The sequence below is a fragment of the Pituophis catenifer genome, unplaced genomic scaffold (assembly GCF_029215685.1).
Source record: "Pituophis catenifer annectens isolate HBS135680 unplaced genomic scaffold, rPitCat1.0.hap2 SCAF_6, whole genome shotgun sequence".
Taxonomy (NCBI): Eukaryota; Metazoa; Chordata; class Lepidosauria; order Squamata; family Colubridae; genus Pituophis; species Pituophis catenifer.
Window position 1 is genome coordinate 32,598,187 of NW_027256886.1, and position 20,152 is coordinate 32,618,338.

General features: G+C 34.2%; 1 protein-coding gene across 1 annotated transcript; it reads right to left on the reverse strand.

Annotated features, from left to right (window-relative positions):
* Positions 1 to 538: 538 nt before the first annotated feature.
* On the reverse strand, positions 539 to 15,756 carry PXYLP1 (2-phosphoxylose phosphatase 1). Its single transcript, XM_070945843.1, has 4 exons — positions 15,594 to 15,756; positions 13,578 to 13,704; positions 3,804 to 3,943; positions 539 to 1,507 (listed from the first exon to the last, which is right to left on the reverse strand). The coding sequence occupies exons 1-4, from the start codon at positions 15,688 to 15,690 to the stop codon at positions 576 to 578; spliced, it is 1,296 nt and encodes a 431-aa protein (XP_070801944.1). The 5' UTR covers positions 15,691 to 15,756; the 3' UTR covers positions 539 to 575.
* Positions 15,757 to 20,152: the final 4,396 nt, after the last annotated feature.

The following is a 20,152-nucleotide window of genomic DNA, read 5'->3' on the forward strand; positions in this document are numbered from 1 at the left end:
TGTCCACATGTTCAAAAGAGTAGTTTTGAAATAATACTGCCCCATCTTGAACAATCTTTACTCAATCTATAGTGTAAGTGAAACACATAGCTTAAGATCAAGTGTATCCAGAACCTGATGTGCAAAGAACATTTGAATCAAACACCTTTTTCTTTTTTTTAATGGCTGCTTTTTTTAACTCTTTAAAAATAACTGATTATAATAATGGGTTTGTGAAATGAAGAAAAACTTTCTGCTATGACATCGACTGGGGTTGTTAATATTTGCTTTCATGTTTAAATCTTTGCAGTAGAATGCTACGTAATCAGAATATATGTATTCAGTTACTCAAGCAATATCTGTTTTACATCAATTATGCAACAAATCATGTTGACCATAAAGAAAATAGTTTTTATACTTCTGGGTTAATAATGGGATATGGCATTTTAAATTAATCTAGAATGAATTTTGGCAAAAGTAAGATAATTTCAAGCTATATGCATTTGCACTTAGGCACACAAGACTTTGACAATATCAAACTTCCTCAAAGACAAACTTTTAACAATGCAAAATCAAATACTTTATTCCTCTTCCGTTTAGAACGGTCTTCTGCGACATGCATCATAGTAACTAGTGGTATTAAAAGGTGAAAACATGTCCTGCTTAACAAAATGGACAAATTTCTCTAAAGGACACATCATCTTGCCAAAATGCTTGTTAAAATCCCGGCAGAAGGAAGTTTGGAATGTAATATCAACCCCATTGTAAAGGATACGAATAAAGTTTTCATTATATTTCTTTTCATCTTTCCATAACTCAAAGACTAGTCTAGCAGCAAACCTTGGAAACTTAGCCCCAGTGATGCCTAAGGCACTAAGAACAGGTGACAACGTAACATCGTGAGCAGAGAAAAGAACAAATAATTCTTCTTTCTTGCCTTCTGCAATCCTTAACATCCGATTGACTGTTTGGTTCAGGATTGGATAAGTGGCTAGTAGTGCATACAAATAATAATATTTCTTTTTTTGCCTCTCCTTTTCATCTTCAAGTTGATGTTTCTTGATTACTTTAAAGTGCTCGATGTCTATGCAACCATTCTTAGTACAGGGAAAGCTGGCATTATGGCAGAAGTGGCACAACATAGAATCAATGGGATTAGAAGCTCTTAACTGCCGGGTGGGAATGCCAACTATTCTGGCCATATCTGCATAAGTCTTTTCCAAATCTATTTTTTTCACTCGGAGGCTATACTGACGACGTTGCTCTTCCTCCAGGTAATGGTTTCTTCTCTGGCATTCACAGTGTCCAGAACAAAAAATTGTGCTCCATTGGTTCCTAAAATTAATTTTCTTCCAATCAAAGTCTGGTAGAAAAGAATAGAGTAATGCTAGTCCACTTTGCAGAGTTCGACTCTTTCCAGTGGTCTCCAAATACAGATGTTTACTTGTCCAATCAATTGGTAGCAAGTTATGCTTCTTTATATATATGTCACGTAACAATTGTCCATTTTGTAGGTGTTGTACAATTCCTTTAAAAAGAAAGAAACAAGGTAAGTCTTCCTCTAAGTAAAATCTAGGAAACCTTAGCCATGTGCATTTATTTACATTTGTTTAATGTTATGTAAAATAAGATTAATAATTTATATAACAATAAGTCCTAAAGAGGTATCAAATAAACATTAAAAGCTTATTCTGGTGCTGTTGCTAGCTGACTGGAAAAGGGAAAGCTTTTGCACATATTAGAAACTTTCTTAAATCATTAGAGTTGCTAAATGAGGCTTTATGGTAAAGTGAAGCAAAGCAGTGCAGATGCTTCGTTTTTAAAAAGTGGTATGCAACACTAATTTATGAGGAGGTTTTAAAATCAGAAGGTGCTAGAAACCAGGAAACCAAGAAACTCTTCCAGCCCCACCTAGCTCATGGTCTAGGTGTTGTAGATAAAATAGGAGGAGGAAGGAGTATTAGATATGTTTGCCATGTTTAGTTACTTAAAAATTAGATAAAAATCAAATCAAATCAATCAATCAATCATTTTAAATAAATAAATAAATAAAGCTCTCTAGATGTATTTAATCAGCATATTATTTTCTTGTCAATATCTTCCCATTCCCCAAAAATCCCCATGAAACAACACAGAAGTTGTTTCCCATGAAATGAGCATGACCTGTCACAACTTCTAAATAAAGTAGATCAAGTAGAAAGTAGAATATTGATAGTATAACAAACTTTGTGCTAAATGAAACCTTTCCATAACAAAAGGGCTGATCAGGCACTGTTGCTCAAAGGAAAGTCCCTATCTGCAACCAACTGGCTTTGTTTGGCAGAATGGCATCAAATGGTCATGGTGGGTTTTGTTGTTGAAGAATGCCACATTTGCCAGAAAATGCCTTCATGGTTGTAATAATCTTTTTTCCCTGTTTTCATTGTACTTTACAAAAATTGTTATGGGCGCTCTGGGCTGCATTTTGAATGAACCACTCATCCCTTAAACCCATCCTGTTTTTGCAGACCTTAAGGTATAGGCTACCCTGGTATGTTCTTGTTTGTAGATTATCAACAAAACTTCTACATAATATATTATAGAATGATTATCAAAACAGTTTCTTTTTTCTTGTTTTATATAGCAACATTATTTTCTTTTCCTTTCCATCTTTTCAATTTGTCCTACTCTCTGCTCTGACTCTTCTGTTAATCTTCCTTTAAATTTTCTACATTTATTTTTGCTTCCTTTATAACAAAGGATGCAATTAACATTATGTAAATTTTAGTAGAATGTAAGTAATGTACCATTTCAAAACAGGATGCTTCCATTAGCCATCATCAGAGGTAAAAACTCTTTTGAAATTTATGCAACACTAATTAATAAGCACCAAACCCACAATTTATTATTCTGAAGAATAATAAAATGTACCTTCTGGTTGTATAACCATATAATCAGCACTTAGACATAAATAATATTTTAAAAACTATTGAAAGACTAATTTAATTTAACAAACTATGAAGAAAAAATTTCAATTATCTTATTTCTTCACAAATGATTACTACAGCAGCTTAGCTCTAAAGACAATTCTGTTTAACAAATACAGTCCAGAAAAACACAAAGACTCACCAAAATCACGATATATTAATCAATGTAATAATAAAAAAATACATTTATAACATTATGACATAAATTACTGATGGAAAGCCAAGTTCTAAGATCAATCCATTTTTTTCTGATAATGTCAGGCTAAAACAACATAGTACAAGGGAGGCAATACTACTGCTTCCTGTTTATTGTTTATTTATATTTATAGCAAGCGTAGCTAGGGGAAAGCAGAGAGCTATTTGTAAACTGTAGTTCAATAAAAAACAGCTCATTATTTTAAAGAACTTTGTTAAGAGGACTACAATTGCATTCACAGTTAAGGGAACCTCACCAAAGTCTAGTAACTTTAAAGCATGAAAATTTGTTACTGTTTACTTTTCCTCTTAAGACCCTTTTTCCTTTAGCATTGTATTTTTAGATTACAACCCAAATGGTAGGTTTGTCTTTTTATATATATCAGTAACTATACCAGAAGTTTTTTCAACTGACCAGCCAAATACAAAATGGCTTAAAAACGGGAAACATGCTAGTTTTAAAGAGTTATTCAGACAAGGGAGGAAAAATGAGAATTTCTTACTGAAACTATATTATGCTGTGCAAAGGATCAATATGCTCCCTGAAAAGGCATTTAAAATATTTCTTAAGTCTTTTCAAAAACTTTTAAGAAAAAAAATCAAAGCATCACCAGCATACTGATTTTTATTAGAAATGAAAATAAACCAGTTGTATGTATGTACCTGTCTGCGTAAGTTCTCCCATTTCACACAGTGAATGGCTTGGGTATCGAGGCAGGCTACTCAAAGATCCATCCATTTGGGCTTCTGATCCTTTAGACATATGGCTAATAAAAGCTTCAAGCAAAGGATGGGAAGGCTTTCTAAAAGAGATTAACCAAAACAGCTATTTAAGGGTATGAAACAGGGGTGGGTTCTACTTACCTTTACTACCTGTTTGCAATGGGAGGACGCGCGTGCGCACGCTTCACTCGTACATGCGTGCTTCTGCGCATGCACAGATCATCCATGATGATATCCGGGTGGGTGGGCGGAGCCTCCCGCCACTTTTACTACTGGGTCGCAAGAAAATATAAACAATTTCTATGTATTTTTCTTAGAAGTTTTTATATATTTATATATACTTGGTCTAGAGGTTAAGGCACCAGGTTGGAAATTAGGAGACTGTAAGTCAAGTCCTATCTTAGCTATGAAAGCCAGCTGGGTGACTTTGGGCCAATCACTCTTTCTCAGCTGAGCCATCTCACAGGATGTTGTTGCAAGGAAAATAGGAGGAGGAAGGTGTGTTTGATATGTTCATCCCCTTGAGTTATTTGTAAAAATAAAAGACAGGATACAAATAAATAAATGTCACATATTATACAAGTAAAGGTAAAGGTCCAAATGTGTCTGACTCTAGAGGGTGGTGCTCATCTCTGTTTCGTCGCCAAGGGAGGCAACATTGTCCAAAGACACTACTATGGTCATGTGGTCAGCGTGACTATACACCAAGATACATGGAATGCTATTACCTTCTCACTGAAGTGGTACCTATTTATCTACTCGCATTTGCATGTTGTTGAACTGCTAGGTTGGCAGAAACTGGGACAAGGAACAGGTGATCATATTGTCATGCAACACTCAGATCTCAAATCTGGGCTGTCAAATTTCCAGCAGACAAGCTCAGGATTTTTAACCACTAAGCCATCACACACATCCTGATACAAATACAACAACTTTCATTATCCCCATTAATCTAATATAGACGTAACTCTATTGATACTATAAATAACTTTTTACTAACATTTTTCAGGTTTTGGACATTTTATTGTAATGAGGTATGATCTATTTAAGGGTGCTCACTTTAAAGACTATGATGTTCTTATTTTTTTATTCTATTAATTTGTAGGGAATTTTAAAAATACTTTTAAAAAGAAAAGTAAACTTTATGTTTTAAAATAAAATAAGAAAAGTTACTGTATATAGTTCTAGTGCTATGCATTCCAAAAGTTAATCTGATTTTTTTAAAAATGAATTTAATTTCCATGTGATGTTATTTTGAATTTTTGAAATTACAAGAAGCACTTAAAATAAGTCAGACTAGTGTTTACTATCTTGTCTGATTTTTTTAAATACTTACTGTATACCACAAGGTGGTGCCAAACTGCTTTCATTTCACTGCAGATATTATTACACATAATTACAACTTAAAACAAATTATTTACTTAACTGGTTTCAGTTTTGCTTTATTATCATCTTAGCCAAGAACTCATGCATATTGACCAACCATAAAATATAACCATGCAAAATGTTTTCAATAATAGTCAAATAAACATATATATTAGCCTTACTACAATGGATCCTAGAGAAGTATTTTGCAATCATATATGCCATCTTGGGGCTCATGGCAACTAAAAATTAATACTCATAAAATGTGTCAGAGTTGACAGGGATTTTCACTATTACAGGTTGCAGTAACCTTATTTAACATATTATTTATTCGTTTCATTTATAGGCCAGCCAACTTTTAAATATCTCTTTAGTTTTAAAACTAAAAAACAAACCCTATAAAAATATAAAGTAATATTATGGAACATGCATTGAAGAATATATGCTCTAATAATTCATCCTCCCCTGATTGATATACCCAAAGCTTCTCTATGGCTGAGCACTTTCTTAATATCTCTCTAAGATAGCTGATGGAAGAGCATTCAAGCAGGCTGGAGAAGGCCCAATGACACAGGTAGTCCTCAATTTGGAACCATTCATTTAGTAGTCATCCAAGGCAGTGGTGGGTTTCAAATTTTTTTACTAGTGGTTCCGTGGGTGAGGCTTAGTGGGCATGACATGGCTTGGTGGATGTGGCATGGTGGGCGGGGGAGGGGAAGGATACTGTAAAATTTCCATTCCCACTCCAGGGAAAGGTTACTGCAAAATCCCCATTTCCTCCTGATCAGCTGGGACTTGGGAGGCAGAGAATAGATGGGGGCGGGGCCAGGCAAAATTTTTACTACCGGTTCTCCGAACTACTAAAAATTTCTGCTACTGGTTCTCCAGAACTGGTTAGAACCTGCTGAAACCCACCTCTGATCCAAAGTTACAACAGTACTGAAAAAGTGACTTATGATTGTCTCCATGATCATATGATCACAATTCAGGTGCTTGGCTATTGGCATGTATTTACAACAGTTGCAGTATCATGACATCACATAATCACCATTTAAGACCTTCCCAGCTTCTAACAAGCAAAGGCACTGGAGGAGGCTGGATTCACTTAATAACACGAGTCACTTAACAACCTCAGTAATTCACGTAAATGACAAAAAGATAATAAAATCAGGTGTGACTCATTGAACAATTGCCTCCCATAGAAAAAGAAGTTCAGGCCCAATTGTGATTGTAAGTCAAAGACTACCTATATTTAGAATAGCATGCAGCTTTAGGTAAATTGCAGGGTAGTATCTTGAATGTTTGCTAACAGACCAATAAAACCTGATAGTTCGACCGTGTTCCTTTGTAATTCTATATCCTTAATCTACTACTTAGTCATCACTTTGACTGTATTGTTGAAGCAAGGATCTTGGAAACTATTCACAGGAAAGGCCACAGGTGTGCAATTTGTTTATAACATTTCTCCACTACTTGAATCTATAGTATACCTGTATGAAACAATTACTAAGAAAAGCGTCATAGTCATCAAGCTGAGCCTTAGCCAGTGAAAAATATTATTTGCCAGACTTCGGCTTCTATCCTAAGGAAAGCAGCTTCTAATCTCAGCAATACAGTGGAACACACATCTGGATATCTAGGAAAAGGCTCTTTAAAAGCTAACTTGTTTTGTCAGGCCCTAATTTTATCTCATAAAAAGTTGAAGAAATTTGAGGCAAAAAGCTTAATTGCAGTAGGAATATAGTTCCTTCATTTTTTCCAGTGGAATTTGAAAAAAATCTGTCACAATTTTTGCAGTTATAAAGGAAACATAGTTTAATTGTCCCAAATCATGTGATCACCTGCTGACACAAAGTCAATGGGGAAACCAGAGTCACTTAACCATCATGTCACTAACCTATCAACTGCAGTGATTCACTTAATTGTGACAAGAAAGGTTGTAAAATGGGGCAAAAACATCACTTAACAAATGTCGCATTTAACAACAGAAATGTGGAGCTCCATTGTGGTCATAAGTTGAAGACTACCTGTATTTAAAATAAATTGACTTCTCTGCTTGGTTGAATATATACTATTCCGCAAAAATAGGAACAGGCCCAATATAATGTAGTAATCTAAATGTATAAACCAAGTCGTTAGTGCAGTCAGCAATATCAAAAGCTGCTAACAGATCCACCAAGATTAACAGTCACATTATCTCCCATCTCTTAAAAAAGTGATCCCCTACATGCAATCAAATTTCACTTTGTCTCCAAATCAGGTCTAAGAATCAAGAAACATTTTGCACTTTCTATCAAGCTCCATCCCCACAAGTAAAGTTGTAACTTCATTCTTATCCAGAAAAATGTCAGAGATAATTTGAAACAAATAGGAATTTAACAAACTTTCTTTTCTTGACATTGTTTATACACATTTCAGAATTTGTTATGCATTTGAGTATAATTTATTACTTGTAAGAATATTCTTCAACACTCTTCATGAAATATCTGCTCACACAATCATACTGCATAATCTGTATACTTTTGTATGACATACAATAAAAACTTAAGAATTTACAAACTTTCTAAAACAATATAAAAACACTGAAAAGACTTTTCAATTTCCAATGAAATATTACATAAAAATGTATTGTTTAGAAACCTGAAGCTCTTTTAAGAATCACTTCACTATTATATCCTAAACACTAACATTTACAATTTACCTCATGAAAAACCAGTACTGCTTTTGTCAGAAAGCATTCTGCTTATGTCTCAGTAAACAGTATCTAAGCAATGCTAACATACATACATTCATGAAAAGCTACTCCTCAAAGGGAGTATGTGGAAGCATTTGTACCTCAAGAAAAAAATCCTGCACTCCCACATTCTAGAAGTTTCACTAGGCGTGCTAGTATTCACAAGAAAAGAATGGAGTTGAAGAAATGCAAAGAAAGAAATGCAAAGCAGCTGAAAGTACATTCATTGGTTAATTACTTTTCCATTAAAAAAAACGTATTAAGAATCTTTCTTTTGAATGGCCAATTAACAGTATCCAGGCAACAGTGTGGAGATTGATGATGCTATTTATGCACAATGAAAAAAGTATTTTGTTAATGTGCTTGAGCCTCTAGAATGATTCTTCAGTTTTGATTTCCATAAAATAGGTTAATGTGGAAGTTATTAAATGTGCAATCTGACCCTTTATTTCATAAATATATAACTTGAGATGTAACCAGAGTGCCCCTAAGTTGAATCTGACTCCTGACAACTATGTTGATAAATATATTCTGATATATTGCCATCCTGATATATCTCCAGCATAAATCTACAGATGTTCTGAAGTCATTCCACTTATCACTTTTATCCTTGTATTCACTAGCTACCATTCTTTCTATTTCTTACAAATTTCCCAAACACAAAGCTTTGCTTTCTTTGGTTCATAATACTTTGCATTACATACAGTTTGTGAAGTTCTGCTTTTTTGATGAAAGCCTATTCTAGTCTTTATTTAAACCAGGATGGATTGATTAGTGCCTCTTGAAGTCCACTGTATCCTTAGTCATTATTTTTTTAGTCAAGGTCATAATTCTTCTCTTTCTCTCTTCTTTCTTATTCACTGTTCAGTTCTTAAAGCCATTCATTACTGGAAAAACAGTGTTTCAACTATTCTGGCTGTGTTGTCATAGAAATAGATAACATGATCTTGTCTAAGTTCATTATTATTTTTCACCCTACAATTAAACTTCTTTTTACTTCTCTAGGATACTATTTATTTATTTATTTATTTATTTATTTATTTATTTATTTATTATTTATTTATTTATTTAATTGAATTTCTATACCGCCCTACTCCCGAAGGACTCAGGGCGGTGCACAGCCATGAAATAAAACACATAAATATACAAAATTTAAAATAGAATAAAATGAATTAAATAAATTTGGCTGAATTAATACCCATAATTTAAAATACCCATAATTTTAATATATATTAAAAATTTAAAATTTACACTTAAAAGGGAGAAGATTTAGGCGAGGCCAGCTTGATGAAATAAAAGCGTCTTCAACTCGCGGCGGAAGGTGCGCAGATCCGGAATCCTCCGTATCTCTGGGGGGAGCTCATTCCAGATCGTCGGTGCCCCCACAGAGAAGGCTCTCCCCCTAGGGGCCGACAGCCGACATTGTTTGGCCGACGGCACCTGGAGGAGCCCCTCTCTGTGGGAGCGTACTGGTCGGTGGGAGGCTGTTGATGGTAGTAGGCGGTCCCGTAAGTAACCAGGTCCTAAGCCATGGAGCGCTTTAAAGGTGGTAACCAGAACCTTGAAGCGCACCCAGAAGACCACCGGGAGCCAGTGCAGCTCGCGCAGGAGAGGTGTTACATGGGAGCTCCATGTTGCTCCCATAACCACCCGCGCGGCCGCACTCTGCGCCAGTTGGAGCCTCCGGGTGCACCTCAAGGGGAGCCCCATGTAGAGAGCATTACAATAGTCCAGACGAGAGGTGACGAGGGCATGAGTGACTGTGCGTAACGAGTCCCGATCTAGAAAGGGACGCAACTGGCGAATCAGGCGAACCTGATGAAAAATCCTCCCGGTCACGGCCGTCAAGTGCTCTTCTAAAGACAGCCGTGAGTCCAGGAGGATGCCCAAGTTACGAGCCCTTTCCATGGGGGCCAATGATTCGCCCCCAATAGCCAGCGATGGCGCATCTTCATTTATTTTTATGCACCTTCATTTATTTTTGAGGGCCAGAGAACAAAACTATGTTATTTCAGTTCACTTCATCACTATCAATTGTTTTCTGTGATATTTAGCATCCTTACCAATTGTGATTTTTTTTCTAATTTAAGAACTCCACAGATGTCTGCATGCTTGATGTCTTTGGTCTGTATGAGTTATATGTAACCTTGAAACTCCCAACAATTCTAGGCAGCCCACAACAATCAAAACATGGTAATTACAATATAATTTTTAAAAGGAAAAAGAATAAAAGATGACAAGAACAACAGACTGAATGAAATAAGAGGTTTCTCTCTGTCTCTCTCTCTTTATCCTAATTGAATATAATAACCAAAGCCTACTGTCAGACCTTTTTCATTTCTCTACCAAGTGGTCCCAAAATGCATATCCCCCGCAAATGCCTTAAATAGTCTATCCACCCCCTGTATCAAATCTGGAGCTGTAATGCCTGCTGACTACCCTATCCTTTTTCTACAACATACATTAATTAAAAGTTGATATAGCCAATCCAACCAATGCTGCTTTGCCAACCAACTGACCCCTTAATGAGTATCCACCAGAAGCACATCTTCCACCATAAAATCAGGAATTCTCTGCCAAACAAACTTTCTCCCACAAAAGCTGCTGTCATTGAAGGATGGAGTTAAGCTTTCCCCTTTCCCCATTCTCTACCTCTCATCCATTTCTTAGTCAAATCCTTGCTGAATGCATCCATAGGACTGTCAAGTGTTTATCATACAAGGTTTTTCACCTTGAAAAAAAGGTCTGTTTTTTTCTTGGAAATTACTAGCTACTGTATAATCAATTATTGGTGATAGTGGATTGAATTAGAAAAAGCAGACACAATTTCTAAATAATTAATACCAGTGAATCCAATCCAAACCCTAGGAACTTTACTTTCTCCTTTTTTTGTGTGCCACTCCTGCTTCCCCCAACTTTGGCAATGATAAAGGAAGTTGCTGTTTTGTTCTGGTTTCCTTATTTCTCAACTTATTCCATTCTCACCAACTCCAAAATATTCTCTTCCATGTTGATGGAGAAAATAGAGTAAAAGAAGTCATGTGCAATATATAAATTGCAAAAATAAAAGCAATTACACTATCTAAAGTTGGGGAAACTGAAAGTATGTACACCTATAAGGTAGCATAAAGATTGTGAAAGAAATTTTTAAAAAGTGAAAATGGCTGTTTCTACCTACTTTGTTAAATGGAAATGACAACCTGTTATATGTAAGGAGAAACTCTGGAAATAATGTACTGTAATTAAGAAATATGTTTGGTAAAACAAGAGATAAGGTCAAGAACAAATGGTGCTGAATTAATGTGGACTGACTGCAAATATGACTAAAACAAAACAAAACAAAACAAAACTGTAAGTGGTCGGTCACATACATACAAAGAATAAATAAAGATCAAATTAAAAACAAACAAATAAAAAATGAGTAAATGGGTTAAAAGCAAGTGGAAGACCAAGAAGGTTGTCATTTGCTGTTGTACGGGAGATCCTCCAAAAAGTGGGATATAAATGAATACATGAAGCAGTGTATACATAGATATAGTGGCTGAAACTATATGATGCAAGGATTAAAGGGGCAAAGTAAATGCTGTAGATTTGATTGTATTTCTATTCCTTTTTTTCTGCTTTGCATAACATAGCTTACTCTGCGTGATAGACATATAAGTACGTATGAAAAAAAGTTCATAAATGAACAAAGAAAACACTACCATTTATAAATATTCAAACTCACTTCACATACACTACTTTTGTAGCTAAATGGCTAAATGTTTCATAAACCATAGGTTATATGGACAGCACTCATATAATCTTACACAACTGCGTTGTCATAATAGCAACTGCATGGGGATAACAGCTAAATTAGGAGATATAAACTCAATATCGTTTCATAACTAATTTTACATAGAAAAAAAGAACAAAAGAACTTTGTATAAATAACAGTTACAATGTAAGTCTCTACAATGTGGTTTGCTGGCTTTGGCTTTGTTACTTTTCAACTTTATAGAAGAATTAAAATAGTGATTTAATTAATATTATCATAGAATGCCTTTGACAACTTTGGACTTTTTTCTAGTACTATTATACCAGATATTTTTAGAACTGTGGTTGTCATGTCCTATAAAATGTCCAAAAGGCTTTAAATTATCTCTCTTCAATTAATATTTCATTCCCTAGAGTAAGTTCATTAAAAATCCAATCAGTGCAATTAACAACTTATTCATCACTTATCTTATTACAAAATGTAATTGCTTACTAGAGCCAATTCAATTTACTTCTATTCACCAGTAAGGCTACTCTAGAAAGTTTATTATGCATGGCTCACTTCAGCATTCTATTTGAGGAAATGTGTTTATCACAAAAGGTTAGTAAGTTTGGTTCTCTCTTAAATGATTTTACTTCACAATTGTATGAAAAATTTGAGATGCTTCTGAAGACTGACTCACTGAATGAGACAGAAGAGACAGAAACAGACACAATATTTACATGTTACAGAGTAAGCACAACATTCTTCAAATTTTAACCCATTCTATTTATGAACAGTTATTTACAGATTCAAGGTAAGAAAACAGTATAAATATGTCAGGTGCAATGTTTGGGCCTTCTTTCAATCAGTACTTGGTATTGCCTCCTTTGACATACATAATAGCTTCTAAAGTTATTATATTATCAGATGAGAATATTTATATTCTTGCCTTTGGAATTATTTTCCCACCCTTCCTTGCTGAACCCTTCTAGTTTGGAAATAATCTTAGTTTATTTGCAATTGTCATTCTGCTGAAATATCCAGCTTCTTTATAACTTCAAATTAAAACATCCATTGAAATGAATATTTTCTACAGAATTGGCATAATATATTATCTTAAAAATGAAAAAGCCTAGTAGAATGAATGAATAAACGAATAAGTAAATGATTGGCTTTTGCCATCTTAAAACAATCTTAAATCAATTTTTACTTTTTAATATGTTATTATTCTGGCAATTATTCCTCCATCAAACTTCTCTTATATTCAAAGCAATAATGCAACACCCTTTTCACCATTTATGAAAATCTAAGATGTTAGAATTGATAATATTGATATTATTTTCTTTTCCTCTTCAGTATTGCATCTTTAAATTGTAAACCTAATGGTAAGATCATCTCTATTTATGTATAAAATAACTAGAATACAAAACCAGTATAATATTATTAAGTACTAACAAATCCACCCACTCATCAACACATGCTTTTAGCACTGATTGGAGGAAGACCAGAAAGGCAGCTTTATGCTTTCCAATCAGCTGAAATTCCAGTGCTTTCAGTAAAGGATTAAAATATTTTCTACAGCTGTGAGTCACCTCTGTTGAAAATTCTACCAATTTTGGAGTAAGTGGGAGAAAGGAGATTAATGACAGAAAGAGAAAGGAAAATAAGAATATAAGTTTATCAATATTGTGTGAATGAATATTCAGAACACTATAGAAATAAAGCATGAAAGAATCCTTTTATAGAAAAAGTTTGTAGATCTGTGCTTAAACTGATGACAATCTATTCAAAAATGATTATGAATTTTGATCAGGCACTAACATTATCTGTGTAGAAATAAAATATACAAAGCATTAGTATAATACAGAAATGTTACCTGTTAGGCATTAATGTACAGTCAATGTCTGGCCGTTTTGTTCGGGGAATGGCATACAGAGGATATCGGTCTCCATGGCGAATTAGTACATGAACAGAAATCAGTTTAAAATAGTGAGGTCCATGACCTATAAGAAAAAAAGCAAGAATAGACTCATAATGGGGATCCCTTTTAGAATTCCAATTGAACTCCAAGAATTTAAAATACATTTACACCTTTCATTAAATATACAACCTTGGCACTGAACAATTGTAACAGTTGAGATCGTTTTCCACAAAAGGTTATAAAACTCTTTGTGTGAGAGACATATTTCACACAAGAGAGATGAAGTGACCCAGGAGTTATTTAGCTAGATCAAGAACTCCCCAAATAAACTCTTCTGAGTAGGTTTGACAGTATGATAGAGAAATAACTGCTGCATTCTTATACTCACTTACTGGATATAATTCTCTCTAAATTCAGTCAGTAGGATTTGGGACCTTTTTTTTTTACTTTTTTTTAGCCACTACATGAACATGAACTGGTATCCTTCTTTTACTGCCAAGTCCCCATAATATTGCGTTCATCTTTTTCCCAATCTATTCTCAGTTTTACTTAAGCATTTTTCCTCCTAAGGCAGCCAACAAATTGTGACAAGGGCCATTCAGCCCTGAGTACAAGAAAAGTTATTTCAAACCAGGTTCTCCCCCTAAAATGGTGAGGTCTCCAAGCTGATCCCAAATAGCAGCTGACAAGTATTTGTGGTGAGAAGACATAAGAGTTTTATTTATATATAATATATATGAAAATAATGATATGTATTAGATAATTATATATAGATTGACTGCTCATTGTTCTAACGGCATATTTATGCTTTAATTTTTTTTCAGTTGCATTTATTTTCACTTATTTCTTTAAACATCTGTTATGGTTCTTTGTTTTTTTGGATAATGCTTGAATTCTTGTGTTTTATTTCTTTTGCTTTTTTCTGTTATTATTTTAAAAGCAATAAAAACTATTTTTTTAAAAGTATTTGTGGTGGTATGTGTATTGTGAAGGAGGAGAGAAAGAACCCTTTTCTCTGTGGCTTCAAGCACAATGACTCCAAGATGCCTGTCAGTTTCATCAATTTTGATTATCATATAAAAAGCAGCTAATAAGGGTACTGGATATTGAAACAGAATGCATTTCATGCAAGCCCTACTTATATTCTCTCTGTCAGCTGCGCTTCAGGGTGTCAATAATTTGGGCTGATGCAGGTCATTGCTCTGGATGAAAAGCTCCTTTCCCCTGCCATCTTCTTTCTTTTGCACTAGGCAGCTGGTCCCCAGGAAAAGAGAGGGGGATGGGTGAAAGGAGAGGGGTGAATTCTGACAACCCAATGGACAGAGCTATTGATTAGTTGCCTAGTGATACTGAGAAGGCCCTCTGGCTGTAAGCCAGAACAGAGGCAATTGGTAGTGATGATGGGACAGCAAAACATATACCTATTTTATTTTTCGGCTGGACCAGACATTTTAACTCATTTAGGAGGAAGCACCCTGATTCGAACATAGGGAGCCACGATGGAAAAGTTCTGGAGTAATCAAATAGGTAACCAAAGAACCTATTTCCCATGACTGCATAAAACCCCTGTATGAGGTACAGATCTAACAGAGACTACTGCTGTACTACATATAAATAATAGTGCTAATTGGGCTATTTTTTAAAAAAATCCATTTTCTAATTCTTGCAGCTCAGATTCAGAAGCTGCATGCTTTTCTATAAAAACCATTCATTCTACTTACAGCTTCTAAGGATTTTAAATGCAAGGCATGACTAGATCAGTCCTGTGGGGGAGGGAGAAAATTATATTTGAGCAGCTGTTCCAGTTAAGCTTAAACTAGTAGGTAATGTCTGAGCGGTGTCTTTACTTTTATGTTAAATGCTGCTTTCTGTTTGGAATTTGAGAGCATTCTATTAGCAAGGTTTCAAAACTGCAATAGAATTAAGCAAATAAAAATAAAAGAGCAGTCAACAACAAAATTGCATAGTTACCTTCCATACTGCGTTCAGAGATGCTGGGAACATTACAATAAAACTGGGCTTCATAAATAGGATCGATAGCAGGTGGCTCTGTTAGTGGATTAGGCATTATTCTCTTTCGATTCTTGGAATGCAGACCATCGTCTTTAATTGGTTTAACAGGAATCAAATGTACTAAAATATAAATAACCAACATCAATTGATACTGATTAGCCTAATGCTAAATTATTTATTTGCATAATTCAAAATTCAAAATGCATAAATAAATATGGAATAAATATGGAAACAGGAAATAACTTCTATATTTCTTATACTAGACTTCTAGTATAAAACGGACGTTGCTTGCCTGAACGTCCCTTCTCGACGCGTAGGTGGTATGTACTGTAATGATATCATTTTGCTGATGGAGTGGTATTCATCAGCAAAACAATTTATAACAGATTTGGGTTAAGTGCAGACAGTGTAAGAGAAATAGTACCCAAACAAAATTCTGTTGACAAAGGAACCAGTAAAATCAAATCACAAGGTTTTAATTAAAAGCATAAGCAATAAATAAATGGTCTAAGGCTTTAACATTGCTATTTTATGTATAGTGAATTATGTTTTCTTAGAAAATATAGTTTTCAATGACAATCCATGTCAACTTCCCTAAATATGTTTAAATTCTATTCTGCCTGCAAAAGAAAAATCTTTGAAATAAATGATTTTTCCAGGATTATCTTTAATACATATAGCATATTCTATATACAACATAATATGAAGTAAGAGACAAGAAAAAAATAAACATGCCCTTCTGCTAGGTTAACCTAATAAATATTCTACTTTGAGTATTAAAACTATTACTACTGAAAACAGCATTTTGTCGTAGATTTTATATTTATCCTAATTTTGTCACACCTTACATGATTATGCATACAATATGTGCACTACTGCTTTCAGCATAATCACTTTTGAAAAATAAAAAAACAATATAAAATAAAGGTAGAATCTCTTGAGTTCTACTATATTTGTTCATCTCTTTTTTATCCATTTAGGCGGCTTTATTTTTTTAAAAAATTAAATACACAGTTAGCAAATACAATTAATACTAAAATACTAAAAGGAAGAAACAGAAGAAAAATCATTAGTATTTACCCCAAAAAATCAGACATGGAAGCAAATCCATTTATTTCCTTTTTTTCTTTCGACTTTGGATAGATTTTTTCCCCTGAATATTAGCCTTGAACACAGTAGGTTCTTTCAGTTCTGTGCAACCAAACTATTTCAAAGCACTTTTACAAACTTGAGAAACCACACAGCAAACTTTGTTTAAAGGATCCATGGTAAATTTTCATTGGCTTTCAACATAAAATAGATATACTAGAACAGTTCTGCCAAGAATGGGAAAAGAAATTTTAACTCTTCCATTCATCAGCAGTTACTTAGAAAACGTGATGCTAAAATGTTTTCCAACAGAATTATTTCTCTTATGTGTAAACAGAGAAAAAATGTATTGTTTTGCTCTAATTCTGGACTACTTCTTTTGCTAATCTATGAAATTGAACAAAGTCACAGAAAGGCATGCTCATACTATTATACTGAGCATGATAAACAGTATAAGAATTTTTCTGGAATGGACTATGTAGAAATGTATTCTGCTGTTTCCCAAACTGACATCATATATTAGATTAATTGATTGGGATAAATCAGCTTTTCCCAAAACTGGTACTTTTCATGTTTGGAACTTGCAAAGTTGAGGAATAGTGGGCTAAAAAAAAGCTTCACTCCGTTTATTGACAACTCAGCTCACTCTGAGATTCAATCCTCAAAGACAAAGATTAGAATTTTAAAAGACACAAAAGCAGTTTATGAAATATAGGGGATATAGGGGAAGAAAGACATAGGCTAGAAAGTTATATTATAGAAATATATTAATAGTGTAGTTGTAATCTAGATTTAACTATGTTTCCTTTTCTTTAGCTTACTATTTCTTATTTCTTTTTTGCTCTACATAACATTTCTTATTCTTGTAGGAGTGTGGGATGAATGCACATACAGTATATGCATATTCTCTTGAGGGGTACACAGTGACAAGCACTTCTCCTGAGGGAGAAAGATCACCCTGAGACAACAGATGACAAGGTTACAGGTATTGTTTCTTTGGAAACACTGCCAAATATGTTATAGTTGAAGGCCTTTAAAAGTCAAACCTTAATGCTGTTTACCTTAGGCCATTTCAGACACCTCTGTTCTCAGACGAAAATCAATATTATGGACTTACTGTTGTACTCATAAATGAAACACAGCTGTGGTCCAATAGGTAATAATTCACTCTTAAAAGCCAGTGGTTTGGAGGGTTTTAAAATCCAATTTAATCAAGAACTAGTACTCTTTTCTTTTACCAGGGTAAGCAGGAAAATAATATTAGTTCTCAAAGTACAAAATATTACAATTTAGCAATATTGTTGCAGTAGATTCATCATTTTTAAGCTTTTCAAATGTTTAATGAGAGTCTTAGACTTTCTATCAAATCACAACTTTCTAGGTTGGTTCAAAGTAATTCATTTTTCCTTCATGTATTAGTTTTGAGATTTGTCCTCTTTAATTTTCTCTATATAATCAAAGTACCCCAAAGCTTTCAGAAAATCCAAACAAATAATTATAGTAACAAAGTATCTGTTTCAGTACCAATAATGTTTCTTCAGATTTATTTTTTCCTCTATGAAGATCATCCTACATACCACCAAGATTACAACGGCTCCTAAACCTAAAATAGTATATAATCTTTCATCTATATAATGACAAAACACTCCTTTCTTTATACAACATTTATAAGTCGCCTTTTGTCAAGAGCTTAATTTTGTCCTGAACAGATGCTTTATATTATGAGGAATGCATGATGGTATATACATGAAGAAATCTAAACATTTATTCAAAAGTTAAATAATTCCATTCTTTGTGGACAAAAAAAAAAATCAGCCCAGACATTAAAGCAATCCAAATGATTTATCAGTTTCAACCCCCCTCTCTTTCTCCCCCCCCCACTCACACACACAAACGCACAAACACACAGAAGTCATAGGTAACGATACTTGAGTGTTTATACTTATTTTGTGCCTAACTCTTATGTTTGCAAGGATGGAATGTATTTTACAATAATTTAAAAACACATATATACATTAGAACTCAGTCATGGTATCTTATCTAATATGGGCTTCTTAAAATTAATATGTAAGACATTTAAACATAAGACTTCTAATTTTTTAGTAGATAAGTATCTGCTGAAGTAATTCATAGATTCACATTCCCAAAAGAATATCCCATGTTATAAGAGTATTTTGCTATGAGTAAAAGTTATTGCTAGTTATACTGAAACACTACTTTCCTCATCTATCAGCATGGGGTCAAGTACCATTAGTGTGCTAATGATAGGTATATGTTTTTGCCTTAGACCGGGAATCTGCAACATTAAACACTCAAAGACCCATTTGGACCCGTTTCCCACAAAAAAGAAAACACCAGGAGTCACAAAACCCCTTCCCATCCCTGACTATTTCTTGAGCGGCCACAAAACTAGCTTATGTAGTGAAATTAAACGTTCTATTTTCTTCTGAAACTTTTCTTTTCTTGGATTTATCCATGGTTGGCCTACCGAGGGTTGAAAAGCTCAATAAATCTCATGCTGGTGGATGTCGCACATTGGTGGTTGTGACGCATATTTTGAGTGATAGGGAGCCACAGCAGAGGCATGAAAGAGCCACATGCGGCTTCAGAGCCGCAGGTTGCTGACCCCTGCCTTAGACAATCCAAGAGTTGCCATCAAGTTATTTTCACAGTGCCTGGACGTTGTATGGGTCTAACTGGGGAAGAACAGCTTTTGGCTATAGGTTCTGACAAAATTGAGTGGCTGTGGATTAGGGCTATTCTTATCTAATGATCTTCCATCTCTAACTATGATGTGGTGACAGTCTGTGAAATGTAAAGAGGATGGCATTGAAGTACCTGTTACCAAAGCATTGAAAAGAAAAACACTGATTAAATTCAAACAATGAAAATGGAATTAAGTTATGTGTAAACTTTACAGATAGACACACCTATACAAACCCATTCACATTAGTAAGAGAAAAGGAATAGGTAAAGCATAAAACAATGTCAGCCTCAAGAGGTAGATCAGACCAAGAAATCAACTCTACATCAAGATTAAAAGAATATTTATTACAACTGGATTTGGTGAACGAACCTTGCAAATCTAATTATGTTTTATCTCTTTCCCTTTTAAAAGTTATGTTCATGTATTTGAGAATTAGTCTAATGCTCATGTTTTAATTATATCATTATTCAAAAATTCTAATATGAGAAAAGTAACAGTTAATTTTCATTTGTTTTTCAAATCTATACATATGAAATAAACTAAATATTTTGCAGAAAGTGAGGGGGGAAAGAATTCTCGTTTCTCATTTGTCATTACACATTAAACAGATCAATCATTTTCAGCCCACACAGTCATAATTAATATCAGTTTGTTTGAAATATGTTCAAAATTGTGTCATCTGTGTCATTTTATAAAGCAGAAAATGAATCCTCATGTTGCA